The sequence below is a fragment of the Blennius ocellaris genome (assembly GCF_963422515.1).
Source record: "Blennius ocellaris genome assembly, chromosome: 5".
NCBI lineage: Eukaryota > Metazoa > Chordata > Actinopteri > Blenniiformes > Blenniidae > Blennius > Blennius ocellaris.
Window position 1 is genome coordinate 28,669,971 of NC_137654.1, and position 13,740 is coordinate 28,683,710.

The 13,740-nt window shown below is 48.6% G+C and overlaps 1 protein-coding gene across 1 annotated transcript in view; it reads left to right on the top strand.

Annotated features, from left to right (window-relative positions):
- The first annotated feature begins 532 nt into the window (after positions 1–532).
- Positions 533–13,740, top strand: part of dip2ba (disco-interacting protein 2 homolog Ba) — a 36,673-nt gene continuing 23,465 nt past the window's right edge. The window contains exon 1 of the mRNA XM_080496496.1: positions 533–751. Coding sequence (XP_080352622.1) covers positions 667–751 — 85 coding nt within the window. The 5' untranslated portion in view covers positions 533–666. The remainder of the gene's footprint in view (positions 752–13,740) is intronic.

Genomic DNA, 13,740 nt, shown 5'->3' on the forward strand with positions numbered 1-13,740 from the left:
ATGTACAAATGTGTTTGTGACAAATAAAGATCTCGAATCTCGATATGCATGTGCATATTTTTTTAATGTGTTTACATTTTGTTTATGTGCCTGTTTTGTCTGAAACTTTAATGTACTGCTTGGACTGGGAACTCTTGAATTTTTTTATTATTATTATTTTTTAATCTCAACGAGTTTTGTCTGGTAAAAATAAAGGTAAAATAAGAATTAATACATAAAAAGTGGGCAAGAGAATAGAAAGAAAGAAAAATATTGGTTGTGCAACGGAAAACAAGATGTATCATTGATGGAATGCTGAGATTTATTTATAGTTATTGTGATTTTTAACGGGACAGTGTGCGCGCGCGCGCGTGTGTCTCATGTACTCCGTGCTCCCGCGCTTCGCCCAGACGGCCGGCAGGGGGCGCAGCGGCGTCTGGGTCGAAACACAAGCGCCTCGGATGCGGCGGAGCTGACGGCGGTCACGTGACCGCTGGTTGCCGTTGGTGAGTTTTTTTTCTCCCCCATTATGGCGGAAGGGCCAGCCGTGCGGATGGACCGTCTCTCCCACTCCGATGCTTGTTTTGTGTCTTGAGGGAGGGGTTTTATTTTTATTTTTTTTTACGTCCCCCCGCCGCCGCCCGCCACCCGCCCTGCTCGCCTGCTCTCGCGCGTGTCGACGGAGCCATGGCGGACCGCGGCGTGGATCTGTCCGCCCTGCCGAAGGAGGTTCGAGACCAGTTGGCGGAGTTGGACCTGGAGCTGTCTGAAGGTAACGCCGGGGAGGGGAGGAGGAGGAGGGGGGTGGAAGCAGACATGGGGAGGGGGATGCTGGAGCACATTTCTCCGGCGGCGGGCTGTGTGTGTGTGTGAGAGCGAGAGAGCCGCCTGGGCCGGGTCCGTCCTCCGGCTCCACTTTTGAATGGCAGCGGGCAGCAGGCTGGAGCTTTGTGCTTCTGCTGAACAGGATGTGGACTCGGCTGCTAGCAGAGCGTGACAAGCAGCAGGAAGAGACCATTGTTTCCTCCATCTCACTCTGGGCCGGTCTACAGACCGTCTGTCTCTCTACCAGTTGAGTGTCAGACCTTGGTGTTTGTCTGGGCTTTGACCCCCTGCTGTCCTCTCTCTCTCTCTCTCTCTCTCTCTCTCTCCCCCCCCCCTCTCTCTCTCTACCATCACACATGGCCCCCTGTCATAAAGCCCGTGCTTGAGGTTCTCATCACTGCTGAAGGTGTTGAGGCTCAGTGACCAGGCCCTCCAGCCGGTTCCAGGGATGACTTGTCAGTTAATTGGCACCACGTTGTATTTGACCTCAGTGACATTCGCCAGGAGAGATCAACACCCTGCGTTGCCGACACTGCCGGCGTGCACCTGTGCAAACCTGCCCCTGCTCAAATTATAGCTTCGTCTCACCCGCCGTCTCGATCCCACGAGGCTCCTGCCTTCGGTCCGGGACTCCACCTCGTGATCCGGACTGGTTTAATGGCGGTATGGTTGTTAGTTCACTCGCATGTGGCGTTATAGTCATACAAAGCATTGACCAGCTCGGCCCCCCTCCCCCCCTCGCGGAGCAGCTGTTGGCCCCTCCACACCATGAGTGACACCCTGTCACATCCCTGACAGCGTCGCCCCGCCGACTGTACGTCCAGCTGACTCCACTCCTACTGTAACGTGACCTCTCCCCGTCCGTTTGTCCACAGCGTTAACAATGCTCTCTGATTTATTTTTTGTTTGTTTAGAAACGTGGGTGTTTTGATATCCCCCATGTGGTTAGTGAGTCCCTCCCCCCCGTTGGCGGACAACACTCCCTCCCCTCCGAGACCTCAGGCAACCCTTGTGTGGGTCATTTACATGGCTTGTATGTTTCTTGGTTTTAAAGGACCTTGTCCATGAGGTGTTTCCATTCAGCAGGTCACGGTGGATCTTGCAACAGAGAACACATCAGGTACCTGAATCTGAAGCAGGTGTGTCAAAGTACAGGTGTCAAACTTAAGGCCCGCAGGCCAAAACCGTCCCACAGGAGGCTGCAATCCGGCCTGCCAAACAAATGGTGCAAATTTAAAGGGGTCATATTATGCGAAATACACTTTCTAATGGTTTTCCTAAAGTAATAATTGTCAACATACCTGGAATGACGCCGCAGAAGTGAAGAAAGTCTGTCCTCTCTCTCCCTCGCTTGTTGCTCCAGCCAGCCAATCAGAATTCAAACCCGATATAGTGTCATCGGGGGTTTAGCCGATCACAATCAAGGCCCTCCCTTTGATTCCTCCCACAATTAGCCAGCTCCGCTCTGGCACATGGCGCCACGAGACGAAGTACTTCCTCCTCTTCCCGTAGATAGGCATGTGTGAGCGGAGCCAGTCAAGCTCACACAGACACAGCAGATTCTGAATGCAGCTCCTGTGATACAATGTTCAAATGGAGGAAAATCAAGGAAAAGCAATAAACTTCAAATACAATGTTTTGGACCAACGATACCATGATAAAGTGTTGAAAAACTGGATAATATGACCCGTTTAAAATAACAGATTTTTTTTTTTCCTATTTCAAAGCAAATTTCTTAAGAGTAGCACACACAAGACGTTCTATCAGACTGAGCATTTACAAAAAGGCCTTTTCGTCCGTTTCCAAGCAGATAGAGTTGCTAGCATTTTCAAAAAGTCGTGTTTTCAGTGGCCTCGAGCACCGTTGTGCTACCGGACACTGTGGGCAGCTCAGTGTTTCAGTTTTGCTTTGATTTCCTCGTTTTCGGCTTTCATGTTTGTGTGTTTATTAATTGCTCGCTCCCCTGCGACGCCGCGCACGCCTTGGATCACCTTGTGGGCAATATTCCCTCTGCTCAATAACGAGCCCCCCCCCCCCCACCCGTTCCGAAAACCAAGGGGAAATGCCTGTTCCCGCGTTGCCGGGATAAGAACACAGGCCTGCCAAATGGCCTCTTAAAAAACAAGTGAGTTGCGCGAGCCCCCTGTGACCATGGGGACACAATGAGGACCATTCAGCCGGGCCGGGCCGCGGCGGCCAGGAGCTCCACCGCCATTGAGGCCTTTCAGCTGAACTCGGGTCTTTGTGTGCACGTTGGAATGAGGTGCCTCCATACGAAGAGAAGGGAGGGGCTGCGGGAGATGACGTGCGATGTGTACCCCCCCCCCCCCCCCCCCCCCCCCCCCCCACTACCACCTCCACCTGGGCACTTGAACCTGCTCCCCCGACCACCATTTGTTAAGAAACCCAAATCTGCTGACTCAAAAGAAATTCTGCTTCCGTTTGAGACCAAGGTGCTGGTTTTTAAAAAAAAATCATGACACCCCTTGAAATAATTTGAGGTGTCTCCTGGCGTGCTAGTTGGCTTTCTAACTCGGGAACACCTCCTGTGTGTCTGGACCGGGGCCCCCCCAGGTGACTGCCGGTCGCTTCTTTTGGGGCCGGTCAGACCCAGGTTGCGTTGGGTCTGTGCACGACGGCAAGAGGTCCTCCAGCGGAGGCTGCCGGCTCTGATGTGGGCCCAGTCGCCGCTAGGCATTCTTCTTTTTGACCCGAGTCCTCGGTGACGGCGTGTCGGACACAGCCCGACGGGCCCTTGAGGATCGCTCTGCCGCGATGCATGGAAATGGCCCTTGTCGCTCGTCGTATTATTTATGAATGGCCTCTTGGCGGACGCGTTCCTCCTGACGCAAAGTGCCTGTTTTGACACAGGCCATGTGATGGGTACTTCCTCAAACACAAGTGCGTGCAATGCTGAGCTCTTGTTTTTGTTCCAGGCACAAAAAGGGGAATAAAAGTCTCTTCCTCCCGCCGGTTGGGTAAAAATTCAATCGTCTCAAACGACTGCACAGCTTCTGACACCAGTAGTGCTGTTACTTCAATCACATGGTATCACGCTTCACTTTTAGACATTGAGAAGTACAGTCAGATGGATATTATAGCTTCTTTATTGCAGCACCATTGAAATTGTACTCTTTAGTTCCATGTGTCTATAGTTGACAAAGCTTGGGGGGGAAAAGAAGAGATAACATGCAGTGAACGCGCCCAGCTGACGAAACCTGGAGCAGCATTGCAATGATAGACTGTTAGAAGACTATGAGGAATGTAAACTCATGTTTAGCTCATGAATCAAATAGTTTTCTCGTGTTTTTTTTTTTTTTTTAATAGTGCAGTATGCTATAATTTAAAGGGAAATGTGTATTGCTGGATGTCCTTGACAGACTTTCAACTCAGGAACTATGAACCAGACTGAGCTGACGTGAGTTTATTGTCACAATGTGTTGATAAGGAAGGCCGCTGAGCAGTAAAAAATGATTCCTTGCTGCTCGCTGGTTAATTTATCTCACTATTTGTTGCTATATTTGAAAGAGGTTGAGTTTTCACATGCAGCCATGGGTATTTTTGTGTCTTTTCTGTGTAGATATTGTGGTAGATTTGTATGTGATTGTTGACCAGAATCCCAAAAAGCAGCCGCCATCATGTTCCTCGGAGCTCCAGACCCCGAGCCTGAGGGCCGGCAGATGGTGGGTTCCTTTTGGCAGGAGTTTTTCATTATGTGTGTGTATATACAGTATGTATGTATATGTGTGTGTGCGTGTGCGTGTGTGTGTGTGTGTGTGTGTGCGCTTTTGACATAATAATGTTTGTGTGAATGGCTAATGATGGCTGACGTCCCGTTTCCTCCTCCAGGCCTGTGGTTGGCTGAATTATTCACACGCTCTCATTATGTAGCAGGAACCCCGAACAGAACGGTGTGGGCGAGTGCGTTGGTGTGTGTATGTGTCTGTGTGTGTGTGTGTGTGTGTGGTTCGTCAGCGTGACTTCTTTAGGTTCCCCAGGTACAAGCTGAGGCATGTTAAAACAGAAAAAAAAAAAATCTCCACGTGTGCCAGAAGCTATATGGACGTCCCACTCGTCAACTCTGAAAACCGACACATTTCTGATGTGTGAAGCTCCTTTTTTTTTGTTTACTTGAGCCCAACCAGGCTGGGGGGGGGGGTATACAAGAATTGTGTATGTTTGTTTGTTTGTGTGTGTGTGTGTGTGTGTGAGAGACCGATGCTAGACCAGCGGCCTGTCCGGGCTGTAAACCCTTCACACGCTGTCAGGCGAGATTAGCTTTAACCACACTGGAGACAACAAAGGTGGAGATCACTGAATGAATGACTGTAGAAACGAGGATGCTGGGAAAAAAAAAACACCAAACAGTCCTTCTGCTGTTTAATCACGAGGCGTCTCGCCGTCGTGAAATTCTTGGGTCGTGAAAAGCCAACATGGACAACATGTGACCACGGAAACCACACGACGAAGAAGTTCTGCACCGACGATTCGAAGTTTTGAAAACGATGTCCGTTTACATGGAAACGGCAGAAACGCTGAAAACGGCATTGTTAGCATGCGAGTTGGTTGTTTTTTCTAGTGAAGTTGCACACGACGATGCGCTCTGTAGACGTTAACAATGAGAGAACAGGGACGTTTGTTGAATTTTGGATCGTTCTCATTTTGACTGTCACCTATAAAACAAGTCCCAGGAGAATGTGGACTGCACACTTGGCACATAAAGACCTGGAGTGAGGTGAGGATGTTAACCACTTCACCGTTGTCTGGATAAAAACACATATATGGCAGGAAATGGGGGAAAAAAAACAACCAATTTCTCTCCTCGAATAACAAGCACATATGTCGTTCACCAGATGGTCTCGTTTATTGAGGAGTTGGACAGCCGTCTGGAGACGTAGCCTTCCTCCTCTGTCCTTAAAGACTTGACTGCACTAAATATTGATCAAGTCCATAAATACGTGAGTAAAACGATCATGAAGACGAATACACTTCGGACCTAGTTTTGAATGGTGAAACTGGCACAGAGTCTGTTCTTACTGCTTCACAGGAGCGTTTGCTGTTCATGGTTAGGGTTGGGTTAGGGTAAGGGTTAGGGGTTAGGATTAAGGGTTAGGGTTTAGGGTTAGGGGTCAGGGTTAGGTTAAGTTTAAGGGTTAGGGTAATGCTTAGGGTAAGGGTTAGGGGTTAGGGTAAGGGTTAGGTTAAGGTTTAGGGTAAGGGTTAGGGTTAGGGTAAGGTTAAGGGTTAGGGTTGGGTGCAAGCATGTAGGGGGACCCGTAGAAGAAGTGGACGTGTGTCTGGTCAAAGTGATATTGGAGCGACACGTGTTCTATTTAAGCACGCTAAAGTAGCAGTTAAACGAAATGTGACCCGTTTCCAGGTGAGGGAGGCCCGCCACCCTGTCAACGCTGCACGACTCGTGAGTCACTGCAATTAGGTGCGTCTTCTTCTCCAGGGCACATCCATCCACCACCAAGTGAAAGAACCTGTTTAAGCCTCTGGGTTTATCGGTGTGATGCAAACAGTGACTCATCACCAGTGAAGAATGGCTGTAGGTTTTCATGGTAGTTTTGCAACACACACTTCCTGGGTGTGAGGGTCAGGCGGCTGTGACGCCGCTCGGTGAATCACTGTCGGTTGTGACACGACAGACGATGTTGACAGATGTACGCTGAATCTTGACTGAAGAGTTGTGATTCCATCTATTTTTTTTTTTGTTTATTTATTTTTTTTATCCGGTGTTGTTGTTTTCGGGAGTCGACGCAGCGACCCTCCCGTCCATTGCCGGGCTTTATCCACCGCCCGGCGGCCCACGTGATTGTGCTAATGCTCAAGAATGCTCTTGTGAATATAAATAGACCTGGCTGGCAAGACAAATTCACTTTCATGCCCGAGGACGAGAAAACAAGCATCTCTTTGACACAAAAGCGCCTCCATTATTGCAGCCGAGGAGGCGCCCCCCCCCTCCTAAAGTCCTCAGGAGTCGCTCCGAAGTGTGTGTGACATGTCTTTCGTGCTGAGGCGAGCAGACAGAAGCCAGTGACACACACACACACACACACACACACACACACACACACACACACACCTCTGCCAATGCCTGGCTGCTTCATGTGGGTTGTGTGTGAAATGCCACGGCCCGTTCAGAAGTGCCCCCCCCCCCCCCCCCCCCCCCGTCCCCCTGCTGCCTGACCTGCGCAAAAAGTTGGTGAAAGCGTGTTAATTATCGAAAGTAGATTTAGATGTTTTTCCACATCTTGCCCATAAATAACAGACACTCCACCAGAAGGCCATTTAGGTTTTCAGACTGATTACTTCAATTGTTTTGGCTTCGTTTCATGCTGAACTCGCGCAAGTGACGAACGGATGGCGACTTTCCGTCCACAATAGCCTCGAGCGTTCCTTGGCTTTGCGAGCGCGCTGGCGCACAAATCCACTGCACGGGCCAGCCGCCGGCGTGTTCTCTCAGGTGCTGACCTCTCAAGAAAAAAGCAATACGAGTACTCAAAAAGTATGTCGTAATCGTCAAGACGAGTCCCGACCGATCCTGGTCGTGGCCGAGAGGAGAGGGAAGCGCAAAGTTCTCAACGGCTCCGGACAGCCAGAACATCTCTAATTAAATTGGAGATAAAAAAAAATAAAAAATCAACAAAAGAGAAAATAATCCATGTATGAAAGTTTAATGGATGCTTTGGATTTTTAAGAACACGGGCCCTTTTCGTAATAAAGTGACCTCAGCAATAAAATGCCGACTTAAAAATCTCCCTTTTGTTAATTTTCATCTCGTGAAGTGACCAAACTATCAGCCAAAGACTATAAAGCTGGTGTCCGCTATAAATCCTCTTAGCCTTTGTCTCACTGACCGCCTCTCTGCCTCTCAAGCCCTTCAGCTGATCAGCCACAGCTGATCATTACAGGCTTTGAAGAGGGTGTGAGGAACACGAGGTATTTTCTCAGCAGCTGGTCAGTTTCTATATCTGAAAACACGGGCCTGCGTCACAGGAAGGGCTGATGGGGAAACTGCAGACCAGACCTGTGCAATGAAAGTTTTCCAAAAAGGTGCCCTTATGTTTCACTGGGACATTTGTGTGCGTTTTCTAGTCAAAACTGGATATGTGCCACATTCGAATAGTTCCTCATCGGGGGGGCCAAAGTGTTATCAAACAAAAAAAACAATTCCCAGTGAATAGAACTCTTCAGGAAGCGTTTCAGCAGGCTGATGTGTATCTCCGTCCTCGGCCTCTCGGAACACATTGTGCTGCAGCTCGGCCTCTTGTCGTGGACCCCTTTAATTCAACTCCCCGGAGAAGGAGGTGAAACAAAGGCCCCCGAACGCACACAGAAAGGGCGTGGCTCCAGCCTCCGAATCCTCAACTGTCAATAGAGCAGGTCCCTGTGCAAACCCATAAATTGCATGTTGAGTGTTTTTCGAACGGCAGCATTGGGCTGGTGTTGTGACGGCGCCTCTTGACAGTGCAGGCCTCAGTCATTTCCTGGGAGATGAGCTCAAACTGGTTATCTTTGCCTGTGAGCTTGATCTGTGGTGTTACGAACTGTCGGTACAATTATAGGACTGCGTTTTGTGATGTTGCTGCTCAGACTCAGAGGGTTTAGAGAGAGATATGCCACATGTCACAGCAAGTATGGTCGGTACATGAAGCCACAGTTCTTCTCACATGACATCAGGAGGTCCTCTGAAAACTCTACAGCCACTAAACTTAAATTCACAACTTGACTATTTCTAATCAAACATATCTGTTCATGCTTGTTGGCATAAACTGATCGAGACTTTTTTTTTTTTTAACCCCCAGGTGTTTGGTGTCGTCACTTGAGTGTGTCATGTCTGGTTTCATGTAATTACCCCCAAAATAATGACTGCTCCTTTATTTGATTGCATCCTTAAACCAGTTTCTTTCAGATCATATGTGTCATCATGAAAAAAAAACAAAATACAAAATATTTTGCTTCAGCCACTGAAAGCACATGACAGTTATGATGGGAGTTCATGACATCACAGTTTTTTGGGAAAGCCGTTTCACATGAGAATGTCAGAAAACGTGGAGTTGAAGGCCACGTGCTTCTACCCCAGTCACTATAATTACTTGACCCATTTTATCAATGGCCGTCTGGACGAGACCGGCTTCAAAAAATATGGGAAATCCAAACTTATGACAAGTATGTACATTTAATACACCAGTCGGAATGACCAAACCTTCAGATAGGTAGGTACAATGTCGAACGATTATTTTCTCTACCAGAAGCACAACACTTTCAATTGCAACACCTTCCTCCATCAGTTTGGTCACTTCCCCTGCGTTTCCTGTTCAGATCCTGCAGACACTGGCTCAGAACCAAAACCTCCCATAGCAGCGACGTCAAACACTCATCGGTTCAGGGGCCACATGCAGATCTTGACTGGGCCGAACTGAGTCCAAGTGATAGGAATGTCGGATTGGAGTCTCTTGCGGTCCAGTTTTGACCCACGAGCCTTATGTGGCTCCACGTGTCACACACACACACACATACACACACACACATTCCCGTGATGTTCCGCCTCTTTGAGTGTCTCCACATATTGAGAGCCATCATTTCCGCGGCAGCCATATATTCCCATTTCGACGACAGGCTGTTTAATGACGGCACGTGGTGGGTGGTGTGAGGTCAGGACCATGAGCTGTCCTCGGTGTGGAGCGTAGGCTACAAGGTCTGCGCTTCCCGCCTCAGCTGGAGACTCGACACCCAGAATCAAAGTCTTCTCCGAAGCGCCTCGCGGCTTGTTATGAGCTTATAAAATTGATTTAATAAGTCGGGCAGCCTGGCTAACGTCGCCGTGTCCTTTAACTAGGAGCAATTAAACTGAGCCAAGCATCATGATTTGTGTTTTTTATCGTCTGGCGCTGAATGCAACATGGGAGATTATAATTGCCAATCCTTGCTCTTGATATACGGAGCAGGTTTACAGCGTATTGTCTTGTGTACCCGCTGACAACCGCTGACGGCCCAGTTGATTGAGAGCGCTCGGTGAACCTCAGGTCGGCACTGTGACCCCTCTATCTCTTAACTACGACCCCGCCGCAGTGAAACCCGACGCCCCTGGGCCACTCTCACTCCTCGGTACACTGCGGTTACCCAGCAATGCTGCAACACTCGTCTGCCATGCGGCCCGGATAATCCTCTGCTCGGCAGTTCTTCTCTCTTTACAGTGTGTTGAATGCAGCCTGAGTCATGCTGATTCCTCCCCACAAGGTTTAAATGAATTATCAGACGGATGAAGAGACAAATTCATACCACAGAAAGTGATTCTTTGTCAATGTGGGGATTCATTTGAACGATACTAATGGTAGTTCCAAGCTTTCTTTGACATTTCCCAGAAGAGAAGTTGGAAAAAAAGCAAGTGTTGAACTAAATACATTTAGTGTCGAGAACACTGCTCGCCGAGATCACGTGACGTGATTTAGAACTTCTCTCAGCATGTTGATTCTGTGTAGATACTCTGGTGTTATGTGCCGCTTAGACTTCATTCATCCGGAAAGAAATTAGTTGGTTTTTTTTTGTTTTGGCAAATGTTGCCGACTCGGGACAAACACAGAAAAGACGCCTGTGAGACGGCTCTCAGCTGCTTACCAGCCTTATCAACTGTGGTGAAGTAATGTGCTCTGAATTTATCTAACTGCTCGTCACTGCCAAGACCGTACAACCTGCCTCTTTCTGTCCTTCGGGAAACACCGTGACCCAAATTAGTCTGGGAAAGTATATTAGCCGCCGGGAGTGTCAAGCGTCATTGAAGGATTAGGGAGTCGGTTATACGACCCAGCTTTACAAGGTGGACAAAACAAAAAGTGTGCCATCTCTTCCTTACGTTGGAGAAATAGGGTATAAAGGAAGTTTGAAACACGTCTGAAACCTTCAGTGTACCGGCGCAGCCCGGCTCGAAGAGAGCAGCCGGTATAGAATGCACAATGTAATAGAGGTAATGGAGGAAGTGGGGCAACGGTCCCACTGCACTCAGGCTGAATGTAGCCGCTTTAAAAGCTTGGGAGGAGCATTAGTTTTATTTCTTTGGCAAAAAATAACTTTTGAAGATGCCGATTGTTCAGCCCGATTGTGCCCGTCGAGCCCCGACAGAAGTGTTTAACTGGGAGTTCATGTTGTGCCGGATCTTTATTTTGTTTCTCAGACGGACCAGCACAATTGAGCTGAAGTGTTTTCATCCGGCACAGGAAGGTGGGCCGTGGCGCTCCACTGGGTGGGCGGGGCGAAACTCTCTGCGGGCGTTCATACGTGTCCGCGGGTTACCGAGCTTCACAGAATGTGTCCCCTCGTCTTTGCTTCTTGTAGCTTTCCTGTCAGCGAGCCTCGGTTCCGTGACGCTTTCACTTCCAGTTTTACAGTGAACTCCCCTCATCTGCTACATCCTCTGTGGCTCGCGCCCCATCACTGCTCCGGATGCCCGCTACGTCTTGGCAAAGCGCGAGGTGTTACACGTCTGTGATTGTAAGCTGTTAAATCACACACCAACATTTTTTTATTTTTCACTCTGTGCTCAACAGAATCCGGGGGTTATTGTATCATGTCGCGTTGTCGTCAGATCCACAAGTAGGAAATGCGTCGTACCAATTCGGGGTCCAGCAACCGTTGTCTTTCTTACACGACAACGGTGCTCAGAGACGCTGACAATGACACTTTTTTAGGAATAGCTCCCAAGGTGCATTTTATCAAAAGAACCTCAGAGTTCATAAGCGCCTGGGCTCTGTCCATGGGCGTAGTAAATGGTCGTCCGTGTACTCCCATTGTTAATGTTTTAGAGCGTCTTGTTCTCTCGCGTCTATAATTTCATTACAGGAAAACAACATTGTTCTCGGTGTTTCTGCCGTTTCCCCGTGTGCACGGACATCGTTTTGAAAATGTAGCCATGTAAAGGTGAACCTTTCCTGACGAAACCATGCGTTTTCACTTGAAAATGCCATGTAAAAGGGGCCTCAGTCCTTCATGACGTCCTGTACAGTGAGTGGATGGTAAACTAGTAAATGATCAAATGACTGCATAATAGCGTAGCACTGATTAATGGCACCTACCGTACCCTGTGCAGGACTCTTCAATCATGGCTGAATGAGTCGGTTAACTGTCAGGACCTGCTGAGTCCATCCTTCATCCAACTTAACACACACACACACACACACACACACACACACACACACACACACACACACACACACACACACACACACACACACACACACACACACACACACACACACACACACACACACACACACACACACACACACACAAAACTGCGTCCAATCTCCAGCGGGGTTTGCGTCAGGGGAAAGTTCACTCCCCCGGCCTTTTTCTCAGCCGGCCGGCACATTTCCTCCGCTATCCAGGGATCACTCCATCCTCCCCGTCTGCCTGAGAAACCCCCACATGGACCCTCCGCGTCTCCCGGGAGTTGTAGGCCTGGTTTTGGAGCGGAAAACATTGGTCTTGGGGTTGGGAGGTTTACATACAAATGTTTGAATCACCACACAGATATGGACAGAATAACCCCAACCCCCCCCCCCCCCCCCCCCCCCCCCGGGTGCAAAGTGATTGGAGCCGAAACTTAAAAGCTGTGACTCATCTGTAGATGAGCTGAGGGAAAAAAAAAAATAAAAAAGCACTCACACTTTGTTGTGCACATTCCTCAGGGTGCTTATTCAGTTTCTGTTGATTAGCAAACTCCACATCTTATGTCGTATAACCGAGATCAAGAGCATTAGTTTTCCCTCTCATACGCATCGGCTAAAAAGACCAATCGGTTTACTAATCTATGAATTGGTTCGGCCGTGGCGTTAATGAATTTCCTAATGCGGAGTAATGGAATGTGTGTTTCTCATCTAACCACTTCCTTTTCAGTGTCACTGTAGGGTTAAAAAACAAAACAACAAAAAGCCTCACATCTCCCTCGGCTAATGACCAGGTGTCATCAAATGGCCTTGGTGTCAGACTCGGTCATTTGCATTTCCTGCCGGGTGATATTTACCCCCTCGTTCTCGGCACAGTCTGCCTATTGTTTCTGCATTTCTGCTCAGAGTCGCTATAAATAAGCTCCTTTGGGTGACGTTAGTTCCTCCGTTCTCAGCCCCCTGTGTTTATTTACATGTCAGCGTCAGATACTGAGCATCTTCCCGTATCTTTATTTCTGCGGTTGCGTTACGTGTCGTTGCAGCGAGTCGCCGTCGACGCTTCCTGCGCAGATTGTGAGGTTTGGCAGTCCACCTTCGCCACAGATTGTAAAACCCCGACAAACACACAGTTTGATCCAGACACGCCGCACACTGCAAGGCTTGGCTACCCGCCTGCGTTCAGACGTTTTTTTTTCTTTTTTTTTTTTTTTTGTCGTCATCTACGCTTCTTCACAAATCCACATAATCTGTCAGAATGGATGTAATCTCAGATTACAGATTAGGATAGAGCCGCAGCCCCGTGAACTCTGGATGGTTTTCATGTTGGGGAACGGGAGGGTTTTATTTACAGCGACCGGCGTAATCCTGGCAGTTACCCTCGCGGACGTGTGTGCTGGTGTGAATGCGGGTTAAGGTTAGCTGTGAGTGCGTGTACGTGCGCACGTGTGTGTGTGTGTGAGTGTGTAGAGAAAGGAACTGACAACCCGAAGCAAGAGGAAACTGTGGGCGACACTCATGTCACTTACTAATCTGCCAACAGTAATTATACAGCTCTCGCTTGATTGAGTCGCTCGTCGAAAACATCCATCATCCATCGAAGGCAGGGTACACACACACGCACACGCACACACACGCACGCACACAGTATTTTAGGGTTTTCAAATCTGAATTTTTTTCTCTTTTTTTTTTACTGTGGGAAGAAATCTGTTTGCAGAGGGAGAACATGCAAACCCACCTGTGTTGCCACAGTTATTTTAAATAAAACAAA